The sequence below is a fragment of the Capricornis sumatraensis genome, chromosome 1, assembly GCF_032405125.1.
Source record: "Capricornis sumatraensis isolate serow.1 chromosome 1, serow.2, whole genome shotgun sequence".
NCBI classification, from domain to species: domain Eukaryota; kingdom Metazoa; phylum Chordata; class Mammalia; order Artiodactyla; family Bovidae; genus Capricornis; species Capricornis sumatraensis.
In genome coordinates, this window is record NC_091069.1 from 200,979,369 (window position 1) to 201,002,473 (window position 23,105).

The 23,105-nt window shown below is 41.4% G+C and overlaps 1 protein-coding gene across 1 annotated transcript in view; it reads left to right on the forward strand.

The window, feature by feature from the left end:
• The window catches only part of NCEH1 (neutral cholesterol ester hydrolase 1), a 67,646-nt gene that overhangs the window by 24,213 nt on the left and 20,328 nt on the right, over positions 1 to 23,105 (forward strand). The window contains exons 2-3 of the mRNA XM_068987858.1: positions 18,713 to 18,941; positions 21,188 to 21,257. Coding sequence (XP_068843959.1) covers positions 18,713 to 18,941; positions 21,188 to 21,257 — 299 coding nt within the window. The remainder of the gene's footprint in view (positions 1 to 18,712; positions 18,942 to 21,187; positions 21,258 to 23,105) is intronic.

Consider the following 23,105-nt stretch of genomic DNA (forward strand, 5'->3'; position numbering starts at 1 on the left):
GCAGCCCTCAGGCCTGCTCTGCATCCATTCATCTCTGCGCACCAGCTGCTCGAATATGCAGATGTCTTCAAATGAGTTTCTACTCTCAAAAAGTTGATGGGGGAGCAGGATAGAAATCAAACCTCACACTGAGAGAGGAGAGGTGCAGAAATGGAGATACATCTTGACACGCACTGTGACACACAGAGTGCAAAGAAATCAGTTCTGTGCCAAGGGCGGAAGGGGAGCGGACTTTAGAGAGGAAGTGTCTTGAAGGATAAGGAAGGGTTCAGGGGAAGGAATCATTCAAGCCTGAGGGAGGCCAGTGTGGGCCAGATGTTCCTCTATGGCTTGTCATTTGCAAGCAGCTCTGTCCCAGGACTTTCACACATTGCAAAGAAAATCAGTCACAACAAAAATGGCCTGATGAGAAACTGTTGCACACTTTGAATGTAGTATGCGTGCATGTTAAATCACTTCAGTTATGTCCAACTCTGCGACCTTATGGACTGCGGCCTGCTGGGCTCTTCTGTCCATGGGATTCTCCAGGCGAGAATACCGGAGTGGGTTGCCATTTTCTTCTCCAGGGGGTCTTCCCAACCCAGGGATCAAACCCACATCTCTTAAGTCTCCTGCATTTGCAGGCGGGTTCTTTACCACTAGCACCACCTGGGAAGCCCTCAAATACACAGTATCAGTTCAGTTCAGTTGCTCAGTCGTGTCCGACTCTTTGTGATACCATGAATCGCAACACGCTGGGCCTCCCTGTCCATCACCAACTCCTGGAGTTTACCCAAACTCATGTCCATTGAGTCAGTGATGCCATCCAGCCATCTCATCCTCTGTCGTCCCCTTCTCCTCCTGCCCCCAATCCCTCCCAGAATCAGGGTCTTTTCCAGTGAGTCAACTCTTCACATGAGGTGGCCAAAATATTGGAGTTTCATCAGTCCTACCAATGAACATCCAGGACTGATCTCCTTTAGGATGGACTGGTTGGATCTCCTTGCAGTCCAAGGGACTCTCATGTCTTCTCCAACACCACAATTCAAAAGCATCAATTTTTCAGTGCTCAGTTTTCATCACAATCCAACTCTCACATCCATACATGACCATTGGAAAAAACAGCCTTGACAAGACAGACCTCTGTTGGCAAAGTAATGTCTCTGCTTTTGAATATGCTATCTAGGTTGGTCATAACTTTCCTTCCAAGGAGTAAGTGTCTTTTAATTTCATGGCTGCAGTCACCATCTGCAGTGATTTTGGAGCCCCCAAAAATAAACTCTGACACTGTCTCCACTGTTTTCCCATCTATTTCCCATGAAGTAATAGGACCAGATGTCATGATCTTAGTTTTCTGAATGTTTGAGCTTTAAGCCAACTTCTTCACTCTCCTCTTTTACTTTCATCAAGAGGCTTTTGAGTTCCTCTTCACTTTCTGCCATAAGGGTGGTGGCGTCTGCATATCTGAGGTTATAGATATTTCTCCCGGCAATCTTGATTCCAGCTTGTGCTTCTTCCAGTCCAGCGTTTCTCATGATGTACTCTGCATGTAAGTTAAATAAGCAGGGGGACAATATACAGCCTTGATCTACTCCTTTTCCGATTTGGAACCAGTCTGTTGTTCCATGTCCAGTTCTCTTGCTTCCTGACCTGCATATAGGTTTCTCAAGAGGCAGGTCAGGTGGTCTGGTATTTCCATCTCTTTCAGAATTTTCCACAGTTTGTTGTGATCCACACAGTCAAAGGCTTTGGCATAGTCAATAAAGCAGAAATAGATGTTTTTCTGGAACTCTCTTGCTTTTTCGATGATCCAGCAGATGTTGGCAGTTTGATCTCTGGTTCCTCTGCCTTTTCTAAAACCAGCTTGAACATCTGGAAGTTCACGGTTCACGTATTGCTGAAGCCTGGCTTGGAGAATTTTGAGCATTACTTTACTAGCATGTGAGATGAGTGCAATTGTGCGGTAGTTTGAGCATTCTTTGGCATTGCCTTTCTTTGGGATTGGAATGAAAACTGACCTTTTCCAGTCCTGTGGCCACTGCTGAGTTTTCCAACTTTGCTGGCATATTGAGTGCAGCACTGTCACAGCATCATCTTTCAGGATTTGAAATAGCTCCAGTGGAATTCCATCACCTCCACTAACTTTGTTCATAGTGATGCTTTTTAAGGCGCACTTGACTTCACATTCCAGAATGTCTGGCTCTATAGGCAATTCTAATGTGCAAAAGAACTACTTGGAGACGTTCCTGGGTCCTACTCCCAGAGGTAGGCCGCAAGAATTTGTGCTCAGATGCTGCCAGTTTAGGGAACACCTTTTGTATAATCTCAGACTAGACAGCTTGCCTGATTCTGTAATGAGGGTAATAGAGATAAGGGACAAAAGAACTAGTTCTCAATGTCCTTCTCTTAAAAATAAGTGTATTCAAAAAAAAATTTTTTATTATAGTATAGTTGATTTACAATGTTGTGTTAGTTACAGGTGTAAAGCAAAATGAATCAGTTATATATATACTTTTGTATTATTGTTAAAGCTATTGAAGTGTGAGCTGATTAAAATGTCATTTATTCTCAAAGCATTCCAAAGCAGCTGATAGGGAGGACCATCAGCTTTCCAGCTAAGAAAAACTTCTTTAAATTATTTTTGTTTACAAAAAGAATTCTCTTTTAGACACAAAATATAGAAGGACATACTATAAAATATAAATTAAATATATTGTGACCTTGCTACCTCTAAGGAACAAAGTTGCCTTAAGACATTCTATTGATTATTAAACTTTTTTATGTATTCCAGCTTTGCCCCACTCTATTATAAATAATAGATACCAGTGTATTTATAGTAAATAATGTAAGGGATCTTCTTTTAGAATTAGCCATCAAAGAATAAGTATAAATTGCTATATTGTATAACAGTTCTCTGCTCTAGACAGCGATTCCTTCAAATGCAGTTCACAAAGAAGCACATTTCCTTGGGGAAAACATAATTTAAACCATAGAGAAGTAACACTCCTTTTCAGGGAAATTGCAGTGCCATCCAAGATATTGGTAGAACTACAGAGCTCCCTAAATATCACTGTTGGACTCAAAGATTTTGTTATGTTCATGGACAAGATATGTAAATTTAAAATGCAGTGTGTTAAATGAGACTATATAGCAAACAGGATATGTCTTATAACTTCTACTGTTTTTATATTATAGTTTGGATTTTGGATCTTTTTTTTTTTTAAGTGTATTTTTAAACCAAACAATTTACTAACCTATTGGTGTGCCAAACTCCTTTTGTCTCTTCATTTGGGCTCTATATCTTTTGTTGGAACCAGACTTTCACTTCCCTAAGATTGAAATGGGGGTGGAGGAGGAGGCTCAAGCAAGAGAGGAGGAATAGATGTTCTTTAAAAATATTGTAAAGAGAGATTCAAAGTCATATCATAGATATGGACCATTTTCCTTATGATGGGATATGTAACTTATAAATTTGTGTTAGGACAGAAGTACAGTCAGTCCTTAGTTTCTGCTGTTCCTCACCTGGATCAGTTTTCTATGCTTGAAGCTCTGGTTGTGGAGGGCCTACTGCACTATGCATATAATGGGCTTGAACAGCCACAGTCTTTGGTATGTGCTGGGGGTGGTGGTGCTGGAATCAATCCCCTGTGGGTACTGAGGACCACTGTTGTACAGATATTTTGACTTAGACTTAATAGGTTATACATTAACCACATTAGATTGTTGTAGCTATGAATCATGAATAAATGTTTATAAGGAGTAAATTGTTTCAATTTCCTGAATCTGTTAAATTGAGAAGCCTCTCCTGGGGTAAAAGTAAAACCTCCATCACTAGGGAACCCAGATTCTTTCACAACAGCCCTGCCTTCTGCTGTCCTTTCTGAGCCTGGTGGTCCAGCCTGTCTCCTAATGCCTCAGGCCAACTAGTGACTGAGCTGTATTAACTTGAAACTGCTGGCTGTAGAAATTCCAATTGCTTGTAAAGCCATTGGCTTTTGCACTGATGCCAGTTTTCTTAGGCACTGTTTACCTAGGCAAACTGGTCCTGCTACCCAGCCCAGCAGATCTGCAGGCAAAGAGAACTTGTAGCTGGTAGGGTGGGATACATTTCATGACCTTTTTGCACTCTCCAGCCTGATTTTAGGCTTTTTTTATTTGTTTAAGTGTTCAAAACCTGTGTGATAGGAGAAACTCAGCATTAAACAGTGGTTTAGTTGTTGATTTTATTCTGAGCTCTAAGTAATAACATTCAGAGGGATAGGGCAGTCAGTTGGGCTTTTGGGTTCTAGTACTTTGTCACTTGGAGTTTTATGATCTTGGGCAAGGCATTTAATGTTTCTAAGCCTGAAACAAACAAAAAAAATGTAATAACTGCTCTTCTTGTTTCACAGGTTCTTATGAAATCAGACAACTGAAAGTTCAAACGATTATAAACTGTAAAGCAATATACAGAATAATTAGTATAAATATTCTACTTTATTATGTATTTTATATTTTATATAGTGTCTATTAAATTATTATAATCACATGCTCAATATACACAAAGAAATCTTAGCTTCATCTGAATCTGGCTCTTCTGACGTGTAATATCTATAAAAATCATTTGCCTTTTATTTTTTGGGTTTATATGCCATTTAATAAATAGTTTTTCAAAGAAATATCAAATTTTCTTCTCTGCACTTTACATAAAGCAAAAAATTAACTCAACTCCTGCAGTATCCTGTGTAACACATTTGTGAAGTCAGGCAGAGGGCATGAGTGGGCAAGCTCTGTACTGCCTATAGCAGAAGGAAGTTTAGGAGGTTTTGTTGAGAGGTTTAATTCTTTTGTGCTGCATTGAGTCAGCTGCTATTTGGAACACTCAGATGAAAACAGATACTACTTGTCCTGACAATAAGGGAGGCTTTTTGCAGCTTGTGTAGCCTCATGAAGGACATTTGTTTATGACCATGGACATGGGACACTGGAAAAAAAATTTGATCTCCAAGTCTCAGATCTTGTTTCAAGTTGCTAAAAGTCTTGAGAAAGAAACATGCTGGTGAGGAAGAGCTCAGAAAAAAGGGGCAGATGGAGAGGGCTTCTCAGCCCAGAGGGTTCATGGCTAGAGCTGCTGATCTTGGGAGAGTCACATATCCATTCCAGGCCTCAGTTTCCCTTTGTGTAATATGGGAAACAAAAGGGTCATTCCAGATGTAAAAATCATCCAGTTTCATGAAGTAGGTTTGAGAATCAATTGACTAGTGAGTGACAGTAAAGGATGATGGCTGAGGTTTCCAGAGCCAGAGTAGGTTCCAGTCCAGGCCACCACTTCATGCCTATGTAACACTTTTCATGGACCACTCTTGGCCTGAGACTTCACATGAAGAACAGTGATTTGTTGTTGTTTAGTTGCTAAGTCGTGTCCGACTCTTTGTGACTCCATTTGATTTCCCTGGTGGCTCAGACAGTAAAGCGTCTGTCTACAATGCGGGAGACCCAGGTTCGAGCCCTGGTTTGGGAAGATCCCGTGGAGAAGGAAATGGCAATCCTCTCCAGTACTATTGCCTGGAAAATCCCATGGACAGAGGAACCTGGTAGGCTACAGTCTATGGGGTCGCAAAGAGTCAGACACGACTGAGTGACTTCACTTTTGCCTGTGTGCAAATGTCAATATGTATGAGCTATTATCCCCCTCAAACTTAGAGGACTTTTGGAGCTAAGCAAGTACTTTGGCAATACAGAAATTGTCCTCTATGCAATAGTGAAAAATAAACAAAAAAGTTTAGGGACTGAAAAGAGACCATCTTCTCCTTTTTGTGCTCTCCCAGCTTGAACTGCAGTGAGAGAACAAACTGAAGGCTTTAGGGAGAAGGGGTTAGGATGTCAGATCCTTCTGAGAGTTCTTGCCTTTCTCTCTTCTGGGTTACCTTATCAGTGAGTGGTGGTGAGGTTTTCATCAGGTTTGTTTTGTAGCTCTATAAGAAAATCTTAGATGGAGGAATGAACAAATACAAAATGTAATAGAGCAATCTCATCAGAGAACTCTACTGTTATTAATACATAACTATGGTTGTGCTTCACAGGTTGGCTTAATAATTCCCTCCAGTGCTTTGCTAGAACTCTTCTGGTCCATGTCTACTCTCAGAGTGTGGTCCAGAAGGGTTAGTTTATAAATGCTAACTAAAGGAAAATGGTTTTTCCAGTAGTCATGTATGGATGTGAGAGTTGGACTGTGAAGAAGGCTGAGCGCCGAAGAATTGATGCTTTTGAACTGTGGTGTTGGAGAAGAATCTTGAGAGTCCCTTGGACTGCAAGGAGATCTGACCAGTCCATTCTGAAGGAGATCAGCCCTGGGATTTCTTTGGAAGGAATGATGCTAAAGCTGAAACTCCAGTACTTTGGCCACCTCATGCGAAGGGTTGACTCATTGGAAAAGACTTTGATGCTGGGAGGGATTAGGGGAGGAGGAGAAGGGGACGACCAAGGATGAGATGGCTGGATGGCATCACTGACCCCGTGGACATGAATCTGAGTGAACTCCAGGAGTTGGTGATGGACAGGGAGGCCTGGCGTGCTGCGATTCATGGGGTCACAAAGAGTTGGACACGATTGAGCGACTGAACTGAACTGAAAAGGAAAAAAGGGAGAAAAGACAACTACAGGAAGGTTCCTTACCCAGATGAAAGTGAAAGTCGCTCAGTCATGTCCAACTCTTTGCGATCCCATAGACTGTACACTCCATGGAATGCTCTAGGCCAGAATACTGGAGTATTCTGGAGTGGGTAGCCTATGCCTTCTCCAGGGTATCTTCTTGACCCAGGAATCGAACCAGGGTCTCCTGAATTGCAGGTGGATTCTTTACCAACTGAGCTATTGGGGAAGCCCTCCTTAACCAGATGCTGCTGCTGCTGCTAAGTCGCTTCATTCATGTCCGACTCTGTGAGACCCCATAGACGGCAGCCCACCAGGCTCCCCTGCCCCTGGGATTCTCCAGGCAAGAACACTGGAGTGGGTTGCCATTTCCTTCTCCAAAGCATGAAAATGAAAGGTGAAAGTGAAGTTGCTCAGTCATGTCCAAATCTTAGCAACCCCATAGACTGCAGCATACCAGGCTCCTCCGTCCATGGGATGTTCCAGTCAAGAGTACTGGAGTGGGGTGCCTACTAAAGGCCTGAGCAAGAATCCTGCCAATGCTGGTTTCCAGAGAGAAGGGACAACAAGAGATAATGTGGGTTTACTCCTCGCATGCACTCTTTTAATACCTTTTTTTTTTTCTGAGAAACTTGGGCCCAGACAACTTGGGAAGTTTGCCTAGGTCATGTAGCTAATAAATGATTGAGCCAGGACTTGCCTTGGGCTCTGTCCAAGTTGTGTGTTCTTGTCTCACTATCATATTTCCTTAAGCCTTTCTGTTCTTGCTCAGAGAATCTCAAGGCAGGATAATGAGAAGTGATTCTTCACAAATTTTCTTCTGAGGAAACCTTGAGGATGAAGTTTATGTCACTTAGAGGGCTCTTCTACCCTAAAGTCTATAGCTCTCAGTTTAGGAATGTGCAGCTGGTGATTCGAGCTTTCCAGGTGGCGCTAGTGGTAAGGAACTTTCCTGCCAATGCCAGAGACATAAGAGACTTGGATTGGATCCCTGGTTTGGGAAGAACCTCTGGAGGAGGGCATGGCAACCCTGTCCAGTTTTTTTGCCTGGAGAATCCCATGGACAGAGGAGCCTCACAGGCTCCTGGCAGGATTCTACAGTACATAGGATCACAAAGAGTTGGACTGCTACTGCCAAGTCGCTTCAGTCATGTCCAACTCTGTGTGACCCCATAGATGGAAGCCCACCGGGCTCCCCTGTCCCTGGGATTCTCCAGGCAAGAACACTGGAGTGGGTTGCCATTTCCTTCAATGCATGAAAGTGAAAAGTGAAAGGGAAGTCACTCAGTCATGTCCGACTCTTAGCGACCCTATGGACTACAGCCTACCAGGTTCCTCCGACAACTGAAGCGACTTAGCACACTCCCAGCTGGTGATTCAGCCTGGCTTCAAGTTAATGTGAAATTTACTTTGTGAATTACCAGAGCTGACCTAAGGTAGTGAGATTTCCCTATAGGACAAACTGAAGTGCTGTGAAGGCCTGATGTAAGCAAATAAAAAGAGGTAATATTATGAGCACTTATGTACTAAGTTCAATGTCAGATATCTTATGATCACTCCAATTTTACAGGTAAAGAAACTGAGACAAAGAGAATTTTGTGACTTGCCCAGAATTACCCAACTAGCAAGTATTAGAGCCACGATGGAACCTTGGCTGACTGACTTTACCATCCACACTCCCAAATACTGTGCTATGCTCTGGATGACTGGGGATCAGGAAGGGTCAAGCAGAGGCAGTGGAGTGCTCTCTGGGGTTGTGGGTGGGGTGGAAACACTGATTTGGAGCTTTTACTGATTTCCATAATATAAATACCCCCACCATGGGTGCTTTCAAGCTACTGAATTGATGTCAAGTGACTTGTACATTTACACTGGTCTTTGTGACATGGCAAGAGCTGGCTCCAGCAGAAAACTGAAGGATACTGCCAAAGAGAATAGCTAGGTACAGAAAAAAAGTAAGTTATGCGAATTATGCCCAAAAAGTACAAAGGGTGGGGCAGTAAGAAATGGAGATAATGAAGAGAGGGACAAGATTGGAATGTCAAGTTTGGTATTTGTTTTTGTTTTTGTTTTCCCAGTAAGAAACTAGAAGTCAGTGGAAGTTTTTAAGCAGCCAGGTGTTGTGATCAGTCTTTTTGGATGAGAACTCTGGTTATAGAGAACGAAAGTGCTTCTAGATTCAAGTTAGTTGGCATATAATGAAAACAATGAGCATCTAATCAAGGCAGCAGTGGGAGTCGGGGTGGAGGCTATGGGTAGAACTAGATTCAGTAAATGCTGGCTGGTGTAATTGACATGAATTGATTGCTTGGATATCATATGCGAGAAGGAAGGAGCTGAAGAAAATACCAAGATTTCTAGCTTGGAAGCTAGATTTATGGACAGATCATTAATGGAGAATTTAATGGAGTGAGTTGTTGAGTCAGGACTGGAGAAAAAAGTATAGAACATATTCATTTTGAAGAGTTTATAGGCTATAATCCTGGAGATGGTTGGAAATGTGGACCTGGAGCTTAAGAAAGATAGACCATGGGTAGGAGACGTGGAAGTCATCAGCACATGGATAGAGATCATAGCCATTTAATTTATTAAGCTGCTAGTTAGCACTTCCTATTTTCTGGGCATTTTGGCATGGTAGTGCATTGCCTTGCTCAGGGAAAGCAGGAATTATGTAGATGAATAAAATATGTAATCTTGGGGAACGCCATCATTTACAGGGTCAGTGGACAGGAAAGGAAGAAAAAAAATCAATAAAATATCCAAAAGAGAAAAAGGAAGAATTAATTATTAATGTGGCGAGAAACCAGTGAGACATAGAAGGAAGAAAGCTTCAAGAAAGAACACGTTGTTAAATACCTGCAGAAGCCAAATATGTCATTGGTGTGGGCAGCAGGGTCACGATATCATTGGTGAACCTATTGGGTTCCATCCCTGGTTCAGGAAGATCCCCTGGAGGAGGAAATGGCAACCCGCTCTAATATTTTTGCCTGGAAAATCCCAAAGACAGAGGAGCCTGGCAGGCTATAGTCCCTGGGGTTCCAAAGAGTCAGACACAACTGAACAACTGTGCATGCATGCACCATATGGCCTAGAGCCTCCCAACAGAGCCCGTCCTTTCATCAGAGTTGTATTGGATTAGAGATCTCCAACCCTCAGTAAATAAAAGGATGTTTTTACCCTTGTAATCTAGGCGGCAGTAGGAGAGGACTTCAATATATTTTCCTTACTGGAGGAGGAGGATGCTGAACATTTGTAAAGCAAAGTAAAGGTGGTGGGCAGAAGGCGCCAGTGTAGAACACGTGCTCCACAACCACAAACATCTGTGTGCCTTTCCCCACCCTTCTCTCCTTATCCAGCCTACTGATCACTCACTCAGTTCAGTTAAGTTCAGTCACTCAGTCGTGTCCCACTCTTTGCGACCCCATGAATCACAGCATACCAGGCCTCCCTGTCCACCAACTCCTGGAGTTTAACCAAACTCATGTCCATCAAGTTGGTGATGCCATCCAGCCATCTCATCCTCTGTCATCCCCTTCTCCTCCTGCCCCCAATCCCTCCCAGCATCAGAGTCTTTTCCAGTGAGTCAACTCTTCAAATGAGGTGGCCAAAGTACTGAAGTTTCAGCTTCACCATCATTCCCTCCAAAGAAATCCCAGGGCTGATCTCCTTCAGAATGGACTGGTCGGATCTCCTTGCAGTCCAAGGGACTCTCAAGAGTCTTCTCCAACACCACACTTCAAAAGCATCAATTCTTCAGTGCTCAGCTTTCTTCACAGTCCAACTCTCACATCCATACGTGACCACTGGAAAAACCATAGCCTTGACTAGATGGATCTTTGTTGGCAAAGTAATGTCTCTATTAAACTCTGTTTAATCAGCTGATACTGCCTCCAGGCAACCAGATGAGACAGATTCTCTTTTCTCGAAGGCTAGTTATACGGTCGCAGAGTCGGACACCACTGAGCACCTGAACTGAACTGAACTGAACTGAGTTATACATACCTGTGTCCTTTAAGTCATGTATCTCTACTTTTTAAGTTTCTGCATCATATCATAAGCTGATAATGGTGCTGTAATTCTTAGTATCACTTAGCCTGGACTGACACTTTTGCTGCTTGGTTTGAACAGTCATGATCATGGGAATTCTCTGCAGGTTGGAACAGAAGGCATGAGAAGATCTTGAAATACCCAGGAGGTTGGCAATCATTAGATCTCTTAAGGGAGCAGTAGTCAGAGGGCAGAGCTGGCAGTGATGAGACTATTGAAATAATTGGATTATGCCTCCACAGTGTGCCCAAAACTTCTGGCTAGGAGAAAGAATATTTCCCTCCTTGGTCTATTTCCTTGTCACTGTGTTTTATTTCTTTGCTAGATGTCTTGAGTCTTACTATTGTCTGCGTTATTAACAGATACCTCTGAGCTCTTCCTCCAGGCCTTGCCTCCCTGACTCTCTGACCCTGTCTTTTATACCTGTCTATCTAGATGTTCCATTGACTTTAAATGGAATAATTTTAAAATGGAATTTTCTTGCCTTTCCTGATTGTTCTTCTGCCTGTATTCTGTGTTTCTCATACCCTAAGTGAAGACTTCCAGGGTCTTTCAGTCCTTTGCCTGTGTCCTACCAGCCTGCTTCCTGATACCATATCTTACTCTGTGTGCAGTTACCGAGGTGCATCAACTCTGCCTCAGTGATACCTCTTGAATATATTCCCTCCCCTATTGTCTCCTGGGGCAGACCTTCATTTTCTTCCTGTAGACAGTTGCCAAATGCTACGGCTGTGGTCCTCTAGTCTCTCACCAATCTACTGTGTACACCTCAGCTGCATTTTGCCCAAAATATAGTCTCATTAAAAAGAATGTCCAAAATCTTTGCTGTTTAACCATTAACAACTAAGAGCATTTCATCTGCCACCATCTTTCCAGCTGCACCTTTAGTCAGACTGCATCATCTTCTACATCAGAAGTTGCAGCTGGTGGTTTAGTCCAGATTTGGCCTGCAGGCAAGTTTTATTTGGTCTGCAACTTAAAAAAAATTGATCTGAATCAATGATTTAAAATCAGAGGATTTCCCTTAAAAGCTAAAGGCAGAGAAAGTTTAGTTAACTTTGAAAGCTTAAAGACAGATGGAAATTTGCAGCAGTCAGTCAAGATTTGAATTCTTAACTGCTCAAGTTCTGAGACCATCTTTCACCTATCTTTGTATTGCTGTCACATATAGCAGAATCTTTACATATAATCTGTGCGTGCATGCTTAGTCCTCAGTAGTGTCCAACTCTTTGCGACCTCATGGACTGTAGCCCACTAGTCTCCTTGGTCCATGGAATTTTCCAGGCAAGAATACTGGAGTGGGTTGCCATTTTTTACTCCAGGGAATGTTTCTGATCCAGGGAAGCAGATTGGCAAGCAGATTCTTTATCACTGCACCACCTAGGAAGTCCTTACACATACTAGTCAGGGCCTCATTAATACTTGTTGAATTATTGTTACCTGACTTTTGATAGTTTCTTGACACAAACATTGAAGTTGTTTGTAGAAAAAAAGTACTGCATTAGTGAGTCACAGGTGATCTGTACAGTGTTAAAAAGTGAAGGTCATGTAATTTGCACACCAATAGAAATAAATAAATATGCATTTTAATGTATACTCAGACTTTACAATGTTTAAAAAATGTGACCAGACTATGGCTGATTCTTGTTGATGTATGACAGAAAACCACAAAATTCTGTAAAGCAATTATCCTTCAATCAAAAAATTAAAAAAAAAAAAAATACGACCGGGACTTCCCTGGTGGTCCAGTGGTTAAGAATCCACCTTCAGTGCAGGGGACATGGGTTCTATCCTTGATGGGGTAACTAAGCTCCCACATACCATGAGACAACTAAACCCATGCACCATAACTACTGAGCCTGTGGGCCACAACTAGAGAGAAGCCCAGGTGTCCCAGTGAAGAACCCATGTGCCACAACTGAAGATCCCCAAGTGCTGCATCTGACCTGAAGCAGTCAAAAATAAATACATTTTCTTTTAAATGTGACTTTATGGTCATGCAGATATTTTGTTCTATGAAATTGTTGTCCTATAAGAGGCAGGATAAAAGCAGAATCTGGAGAGGAGAATTACAAAACTGCTTGACAGGATGAAATGGCCATCACTGGAAAAGGTGGAGAACCACTTGTATGGAATACAAACTTTTGAATGTGAGAAATGAAGCAGGTGGTGAGTTATAATAGATGCTCCAAGTATCTAATGTGGTTGGTTTGTGTTGAAATTTGATTACACACTGAGTTATTGATGTGTGTGGAGTGTACTAGGACTTTTCCCCACCTCTCCCTCCCACTTTGACATGAGCATACAAGTGAACTTTTTAGAGATAACAATTTTACATCTTTTTAACCTGTAATAATTTCAGAACTTGGTAATCATTGTGGTCCTAATAACAAATTACGTAATGGGGAAAAAAACGATCATCTCAGTTTCCCTGGAAACATGGGACTGTCTATCCCTGGGCTCACATTTCATCATGCAGGATTTTCCAGATCAGTGATGTGACAGTAACAATAGAAGGCTTAGTATAAACCAGGTACTATTCTAGTACCTGTTTTCACTTTTGTAAGCATCACAACAATCTTTTTAACCAATTAGCATTATTATTTCTGTTTTATATATGAGAAATTGAAGCACAGAGATTAGTAACTTGCTGGCAGTTGGGGAAGCTGGGCTTTTAACCCAAGCATCACTGTGGAGTCTATGCTACTGACTTTGGTGTTTGACATGACTCTTGTTGTTATTGTTCAGTCTCTAAGTCATGTCTGACTCTGTGACTCCATGGACTGCAACATGCCAGGCTTCCCTGTCCTTTACTATCTCCTGAAGTTTTTTCAAATTCATGTCCATTGAGTGATGCCATCCAACCATTTCACCTGCTGCCTTCTTCTTTTGCCCTCAGTCTTTCCCAGTATCAGGGTCTTTTCTAGTGAGTTGACTGTTTGCATTAGGTGGCCAAAGTATTGGAGCTTCAGCATCAGTCCTTCCAATGAATATTCAGGGTTGATTTCCTTTAGGATTGACTGGTTGGTTTTCCTTGCAGTCCAAGGATCTCAACAGTCTTCTCCAACACCACAATTCAAAAGCGTCATTCAGCCTTCTTTATGGTCCAGCTTTCACATCTGTACTTGACTACTGCAAAAGCCAAAGCTCAGACTATATGGACCTTTGTCAGCAAAGTGATGTCTTTGCTTTTTAATATACTGTCTAAGTTTGTCATAGTTTTTCTTCCAAGGAGCAAGCGTCTTTTAATTTCATGGCTGAAGTCACTGTCAGCGCTGATTTTGGACCCCAAGAAAGTAAAACCTGACATTGACATGTCTCTTACATTGAGCCTCAATTGCCATGCTCTGCATACCTCCACTTCCCTTGATTACATTTTCTTCCCATAGGCATTTGTCCAGCACTTTGGCATCTTGGTTTCCTATCCTTTTCCTTACTATTCACACTTCATCTTCTGTGTGTGTGTACACTCAATCATGACTGACTCTTTGCTCCCTACGGACTGGGGCCTGCCAGGCTCCTCTGTCCATGGGATTGTCTCAGGCAAGAATGCTTTAGTGGGTTGCCATTTCATTCTCCAGGGGATCTTCCCAACCCAAGGATTAAACCCAAATCTCCTGCATTGGCAGGTGGATTCTTTACCACTGAGCCGCCTGGGAAGCCCCTTCATCTTCTATTAAGGCACATTTCAAAATAGATGCCTTACTGAATTTCATCTCAACAAGAAGAGGCACAAGTAATTCCTTCCTTCTCTGGGCTTGTGCAACCCTTTATCTAGGTTTCTCTTACTAAACTTGTATTACTTAACTAACTAACATCAGCTATTCATTTAGAGTTCTTGGTTCTCTTCTATTTCTCTAAGCTCCAGAAGATTGTCTTTTTCTCCCCCTTAAGTTTCCCTGTCCATTGAATATATTTTCTTATTCAAATGATGAATGAATTAACAGAGAACAATCCCATTCATAAACACAAAAATGAACAGAGTATAATTTAAGCAGAGTATAGTTTTTGCTTGACTTCCTTTCATTTTTGCTTGTCCTCTGACCTTTGGTCATCAGACCCAGGTGGGGAACCAGTGGCCAACCTATTTTGTATATCTGGTTCTGCTAAGGTGTAATGAGTATCCTCAGGCAGAATTCCCTTCTAGATCCTGGAATAGTTATGGGGCAAGTTTTAAGACCTCTAACATTGCCTTAGGGTACTTAAGCTAGCCGAGACTGGGTCAATTCACAACCCATGAAACTCTTAACACTTGGAATGCTTCTTTGTGCTACTGGAGTTTTCTAGCTACTTCTAAAAAGGTTTCAGGAAACAACAGCTTGAGAATGTCTCTTGGGTGGATCTGAATCTCATTTCATGAACTCAAGAATGCAAGAAGTATAACTTGATCTATATTTCAAGCCTTTACTCTTTAGGTAGAACTTAATTCCAATGAATTTAGGTATTCCTCCATCACTGTTTTCTTTCAGGTTTTGGGGTGTTTTATACATTGAGACATAATACTTTGGGTGGTGGGGGGGAAGCATCTGGGTACACATCCTCAGCCCACATTCCTGTTCCACCTGGTCCTTGGTGTTTGGTTCCTACAAGTTGCCCTGGGATATCCTTTGTTCTTACCTATGAGAGCCTTTTAGATCTATTAGTGCTCTCTTCTATTCCTGTTGGACCCTTGAGAATGTGTCATGGGCCATGGATAATGGAGTTTTCTCAGAAACGTCTACAAGACATTCATGCAACCTTGCTATTTTTGTGCCTTTTGGGCACATGGAATTCTTCTGCTGCTCCTGCACCAGCTGGAGCCCAAGGAGCTCTCTGAGCTCATTTGAGGCACCACCTTCCTAGACATATCCTGAAGTCAGTCTTCCCAAGAGTCTTGTCTTTTTCCAGGGTTCTGTTTTGGGCATGAGACATATGTCTATTGCTCTCAGATTCCATAGATATATCCAAGGGTTGCTGTGTCCCAAGATTCTTTTTTCATTGAATCTCAGATATCAATCCTTACATTCCTCATTTCATCTCCAATACTTTCTCCTTCCATCTCCCACCACCTAGTTTGGAGATTCACTCTCTATTCAGGCAACTTCTTATTCATCATGCAATCTTCCAAATCAGTGTCTGTTTTTTGTTTTAATTTTCCAAAGGATGTAGGCTTTTGAAAATTAAAAGCAGGAAAACACTCCTGTTTCTTTGCTATTTGTTTTCATATCCCTTCCTTGAGGTAACAACTACAGAAAGGCTTGGCTACTGATTTTATTTGCCGGACAGTAGGGATAGGAGCGGAGAAGGCAATGGCACCCCACTCCAGTATTCTTGCCTGGAAAATCCCATGGATGGAAGAGCCTGGTGGGCTGCAGTCCATGGGGTCGCGAAGAGTCGGACACAACTGAGCGAATTCGCTTTCACTTTTCAGTTTCATGCATTGGAGAAGGAAATGGCAACCCACTCCAGTGTTCTTGCCTGGAGAATCCCAGGGACAGGGAAGCCTGGTGGACTGCCGTCTCTGGGGTTGCACAGAGTCGGACACAACTGAAGCGACTTAGCAGCAGCAGCAGCAGCAGCAGCAGCAGGGATAGGAGGCCAGTAGTGAGAAGAGCTAAGGAAAGCAATAGATATTAGAGGGAAAAGTTGGATACCATTCACAGTTTTAGCATGCCACACAATATCACATACACATGTGAATGTCATCCTCTCCTGGATAGTTTTCAGAGCAGCTTCCTGGGCTCACACTGTTCTCAACAAGCATCTCTAGGGTAATTCTGTATGTCCTGCAGCCCTCTCATAGTTCCTGGAATCCAGCTTCTATGCTGGTTAATCTCTAAGCTTCTTTTCTCTCTTCCTCAGAAGGAGGAAAATAATAGAACTGTAGCCAGAATTCAACAACCTCTCCTCACACTGTAGGCACTCAGGCAGTAATAACTATTATTAATAATAGTAATAATAAATTGGTTAATGACAGATTACTGTTTGCTTATCTCTATTTTCAAATTTTGAAACAAACTATTATCTGTAGGATAATGATTTTTCATTCTGAAATTTATCAATGAATTCCAAATATTAGCACAGTTTTTACACCCATCTAGCCTTTCTTACATGCATCTACTTACCTTTTTCTCCTTCATAAGCAAACTGTCCCTTCTCCAGTGAGCATTTTTGTCCCTTGTCAATGTTGTAAACAATGCAGATAGTTGTTCAGAAACCCCGTTAAAGTCAGTGATCGTAAGCTAATACAGTAGAAGTGCTTTAGGAAAGGTATGGGCAGATTGAGGAAAGTCTGCGTGCAATCAGAGCGTGCAATGCAGAAAGGAAACCAGGGGTGGATGCTATGTAAACTGAATAATCTACTGTAATCTGTTTTGTAAAGACAGTTCACTTGTTTTACAGCTTTCCTTTAATTGAAGAAACTCATATAATTTGCTTTAAATATTTAATAAAGTCTTCATTCAGCTAAAAGCAAAAAATGTAGTCCATAAAGTAACTGAGTCAAGCCTGCCATTTCTTTATTCATATTTTATTATTTCATGCCTATTGAGCTACTTTGGCTGTGAGAAATAGAATTGATCTTGTGGGTTCTCTGTTAATTCACAAGGGTTTGTCGTGTTAAGTCTAGAAATCTTAGTGAATACAGAGATTCTCAGCTAGGCCCCAGTGAATCTCTGTATTCCCCCATTAGACCGGTGTGTTACCACAAAACTCAAATGATGATTGCTGCTGCTGCTGCTGCTAAGTCGCTTCAGTTGTGTCCGACTCTGTGCGACCCTGTACCTCTTCCTAATTTGCCAAAGGCTTTAAACCTTTAATCTTACGATTAGATACCTCTGTATATGTGTGTGTGCACAAACACATTTGTTTGTTTCATATCAAAAACAGTAAAAGTTGTTTTAACTTTTTCAATAAATTGGTCAATTGATACACACTGAAATTGAGTTATTTTATTAATATTCATTTGCTTTGCTGTTGCATATATTGGCAGCTAATAGATATTAATGGAATTGCTGGAAAAACTGTTTGTGGTTAGATAAACTGCTTCTGGTTCTTGCTTTTCATGAACACTGGCTAATTGTTCTATAATGCAGTCTTTCCAGCTCTTTTCACGGCAGGGCATATGTGTACAGTAATAATATTTTATATGAGACAGTGGGGTAAACGGCTCAGGAACTTGGCTGCTCAGGAACAGAGAGGATCAGTGTCATAGCACATCTGTGTCCTCTTCAAGACATAACAGTATGCTCCATGCATGTGCTGGGAAGCTGTATTATGGTGTATTGCAGACTACATATAGCTCTTAATTCTACTCATGACATTGTCTTCTTGATCTTATGATGGCATTAAGTATTTCACTAATCATCAGTGTTGTGTTTAATATTCTACAGAAGCACACTGTTAAATCTTCAGCTGCTCCCCTTCAAGGTTTGAGAGCCACTAGGAGATACAGTTGAGATCTTCCCTGGTAGCTCAGATGGTAAAGCGTCTTCCTACAATGCGGGAGACCAAGGTTCAATCCCTGGGCCAGGAAGATCCCCTGGAGAAGGAAACGGCAAACCACTCCAGTACTCTTACCTGGGAAATCCCATGGACAGAGGAGCCTGGTAGGCTATAGTCCATGGGGTCACAAAGAGTCTTTTATGTGTATTCAAATAAAGTACTCTTCCTTCCCTCCTAGTATGTTATTGGAAATGTGATGTGCTAATTTAGGGTGAGGAAAGGGACTAAAAACTGGAATTTACAGTTCCCAGGTTTGAGTTGAAGAACTTCCAGTTAACCAGCAAGATAGGCACATTCAGCTAATTCCTAAGCCTGCTTGATAAAACAAGACTAGTGACACATTTCCTGCTCAGAGATTATCTGAAGATCAAAGAAGATCTCATATAACAAAACACTCTGGAAGCTCAAGGAATGAAAGATAGATACATTGTGTTATCTTATTGAAAGTGGCCAGTGAGTCCTCAAGGGTAGTGGCAACTGCATGTAAGAATTCAAATGCTGAGGGTTGGTGAGTGTGGCTCAGGTGACAGCAAAGCTGACGCACACTCTCCTTCATCTTCCCCTCATCCTCCAGAGCAACCTGATACACTACCTGGGCCTCAGCCATCATCTGCTTGCACTGAACTTCATCATTGTTTCTTTTGGCAAGAAAAGTGCATGGTCGTCTGCTCGGGTGAAGGTGACTGACACTGACTTTGATGGTGTGGAAGTCAGAGTGTTTGAAGGCCCTCCAAAGCCAGAAGAGCCTCTGAAACGCAGCGTTGTTTACATCCATGGAGGAGGCTGGGCCTTGGCAAGCGCAAGTATGTCCTCACCTTTAGGTTGTTTGGGGTTGTGGCCGGCCCTGGCAGAGATATATGACTGGGTTGACTTTCTTACTGGGTGAGGAGAAAGGGACCACTGGACTTGGTCCCTTGGCAGTCCCAGTTACCCTACCATCCCAGCAAAGTTATTCATAGCACCCCTTCCTCCCCACTTGTCATTCTTGAAAGGATCCTGGTTTGGATGATTAATTGTATAGCTACCCTACACCAAGAGTTTTGCCTGTTTGTTAATTCAGGCAGACTGTTTTGAAAATATTTCCTGTAATCTAAATAATACACTAACTTATTGTGAAGTAGTGAAGTTGCTTTCTATACCCAAACAAGGTAAAGTTGGGCCAGAATATGAGGCAGGTATCTGTAGCTCTAGACTAACTTGTGTTTTGAAGACATCTTTCTATGAAATAGAACAAGGATGTCTGTGTATACAGGTTAATTCGTTAACATTTCATCTGCTTATGAAACCAAAGATGAAAATATAAAATGTATGCCCCAGTTAAAGGGAAATGACCTTGAAAATTTCAAGAACATTCTTTTTAGCATTGGATAACTTTCATAAGCAGAATACACATTAAAAATGGCAGGCAGCCAAGTGGAGCAGCCAGTGAAAAGCATACTAAGGAGGAGGGATAAGGGCCTTACCTCTGCTCATAATTATTATGGAGCTACTTTCTTATCTTCAGCCCAGAGATTATTTTCATCCATTAAATTTAAAGGCAATGGGACTTCCGTGGGACTTCATGGGACTTCCTTGGTGGTCTAGTAGCTAAGACTCCACACTGCCAATACAGGTCGCCTAGCTTTAGGGAACTACATTCCACATGCTGCAACATGCCACAGTTAAAATCCAGTGCAGCCAAATAAATAAATGTTGCTTTTAGTCACTCAGTCATGTCCAACTCTTTGCAACCCCATGAGCTGTGGCCCACCAGGCTTCTGTGTCCATGGAATTCCAGGCCAGAATACTGGAGTGGGTTGTCATACCCTTCTCCAGGGGGTGTTCCTGATCCAAGGATTGAGCCTGGGTCGCCTCCTTTGCAGGCAGATTCTTTACTGGCTGAGCCACCAAGGAAACGAAATAAATAAATAACAGTAAAAAAAAAAAAAAAAAAAAAGGCAATGGCCAAAAAGTGTAACTTTCTCTAGTAATCTCATTTCATTTAAGTCCATATTCATCATTTATTCTTTTATTCATTGATTTGTTCATATTTCCAACAAATGATTACTGAATATGTAGGTCTGCCCAGAGCCAAGAGGTTCCCTGGGGTATAGGACTTTGGGTATTAAAACCTCAAACAGTTGTGTGCAAACCTGGACCTTTGGTCACTCTAATGTGTGCTAGATGATGGGAATACAAAAATGAGTAAAACAGAGTCTCTGCCCTAGAAAGGATAGCATCTGTAGCGTTGGATGCTTGCCAGGAGAGACAGTACACCAGAGGCCAGGATGTGGAAGTGCCAGGAATGGTATGGATTGTGAGTCAGCTTAGCCTTTTCCACACAATTTTGACTCATCAGTCCCATCAGAGAAAAAAGGCTTAGTCTGGAGGAGATATCAAGTGTTTATGTAGTTATTGAACTTCTGGTTCTAATACTGCCTTGGAAAGTCTATAAATAAGGTATTTTGTGGCTTTCTGTTGAGACAATCTAGCACTTAATGTAAGAATATCCAAAGAACAGCTAAGGGATTAAAGTGTTACATATTAAAATATGTAAAACCTTTAGATTCTCTTTCTAAGAAGTGCTAAGACTTCCTAAAACTCTATTTGTTATATGTTGGTTTAAATGGAATACCATAGTCTTCAAATTGGTGACTTTTCTGAATCACAGCAAATGAGGGTATTAAAAGAAAAATTTGGGGGTTCTAAGGAGGGACTGCTTATTCACTACGATTTTGGGAAAGGCATACCTCTTTGAAGAATTACAAAATCAGAATGAATCTAATGTACTTTATATAGACAATTATGAAATAAATTTTCAGTTAACAACGCATTCGAAGGTAATCTTGTATGGATTTCCTGTTATTTATAGCAGTTGCGTTTTATCAGAAACCAGGTTAATTCTTCTGTATTTGTACTTGTAACTCTGTTAATGAGATGTATGTTCATATTTACTTTTTATTGTTCTTACTATTAATAACTTAAGTCTGAGTTAGTTAGCAGAATTTAAGAATGGTCAGTATTAAATAGACTGCATTATAGTGAGTGATTGCTCTCTTGTCTCTTTTAGAAATCAGGTATTATGATGAACTGTGCACAGCCATGGCTGAGGAATTGAATGCTGTCATTGTCTCCATTGAGTAAGTAATTAATAATTGTCATACAAGAAAATTTAACAAATGATCCTTAGTAACTATCTAGTTACTTTATAAGTGATAAAATGTAAAATTAAAGTCCAGAGAGGTGAACTGATCTTCCCAAGGTTAAAAAAAATGATTTCTGATGTAACTTAGAATTTCTTCAACTAGCTTTATAATGCCTCAAATTATCTTTTTTTACTTTAGTTTTAGAAACTTCTGGAAAAGGAATTAACTGAGATTTTGAGAGAAATATGCAATCAGTTATCTATGCAATCAGTATGATTACCACCTTTTATATCTAAAAACCAATAAGCGCTTTAAGAGAATCTGTCCTACATCCAAGAGTTGGAAAAGGTATTCTCCTGGAGTCAGGTTCTATAATTCAGACCTTGTAAACAGTGATGTGTTCACTATTCTTAGTATAGCCTATTATTATCATTGTTAGAATTAATATCAGTATTTTGAGTCGCTTCTAACAATTCTATATTAGCTGTTTTTCTGGGAAACTAAGAAGAATGTGCCCAAAGAAAAGCAATGCCAAAGAATGATCAAACTACCCCACAATTGGACTCATCTCACGTGCTAGCAAAGTAATGCTGAAACTTCTCCAACAGTACTTCTCAACAGTACATGAACCGTGAACTTCCAGATGTTCAAGCTGGATTTAGAAAAGGCAGAGAAACCCGAGATCAAATTGCCAACATCCACTGGATCATCGAAAAAGCAAGAGAGTTCCAGAAAAACATCTACTTCTGCTTTACTGATGATGCCAAAGCTTTTGACTGTGTGGATCACAACAAACTGTGGAAAATTCTGAAAGAGATGGGGAATACCAGGCCACCTGACCTGCCTCTTGAGAAATCTGTATGCAGGTCGGGAAGCAGCAGTTAGAACTGGACATGGAACAACAGTTTGGTTCCAAATCGGGAAAGGAGCATGTCAAGGCTGTATATTGTCACCCTGCTTATTTAACTTATATGCAGAGTACATCATGAGAAATGCTGGACTGAAGCACAAGCTAGAATCAAGACTGTTGGGAGAAATATCAGTAACCTCAGATATGACATCACCCTTATGGCAGAAAGTGAAGAAGAACTAAAGAGCCTCTTGATGAAAGTGAAAAACGAGAGTGAAAAAGTTGGCTTAAAGCTCAACATTCAGAAAACGAAGATCATGGCATCTGGCCCCATCACTTCATGGGAAATAGATGGGGAAAGAGTGGAAACAGTGACAGACTTTATTTTGGGGGGCCCCAAAATCACTGCAGATGGTGACTGCAGCCATGAAATTAAAAGACTCTTGTTCCTTGGAAGAAAAGCCATGATCAACCTAGACAGCATATTAAAAAGCAGAGACATTACTTTGCTAAAAAGGTCAGTCTAGTCAAAGCTTTGGTTTTTCCAGTAGTCATGTATGGATGTGAGAGTTGGACTGTAAAGATCGTGGAGTGCTGAAGAACTGATGCTTTTGAACTGTGGTGTTGGAGAAGACTCTTGAGAGTCCCTTGAACTGCAAAGAGATCCAACCAGTCCATCCTAAAGGAAATCAGTCTTGAATATTCATTGGAAGGACTGATGCTCCAATACTTTGGCCACTTGATGGGAAGAACTTATTCATTGGAAAAAACCCTCATGCTGGGAAAGATTGAAGGCAGGAGGAGAAGGGGATGACAGAGGATGAGATGATTGGATGACGTCACCGACCCAATGGACATGAGTTTGAGTATACTTCAAGAGTTGGTGATGGACAGGGAAACCTAGTGTGCTGCATTTCATGGGGTCACAAAAAGTTGGACACAACTGAGTGACTGAACTGAACTGAACTGAAGAATGTGAAAAATAGTTTTAA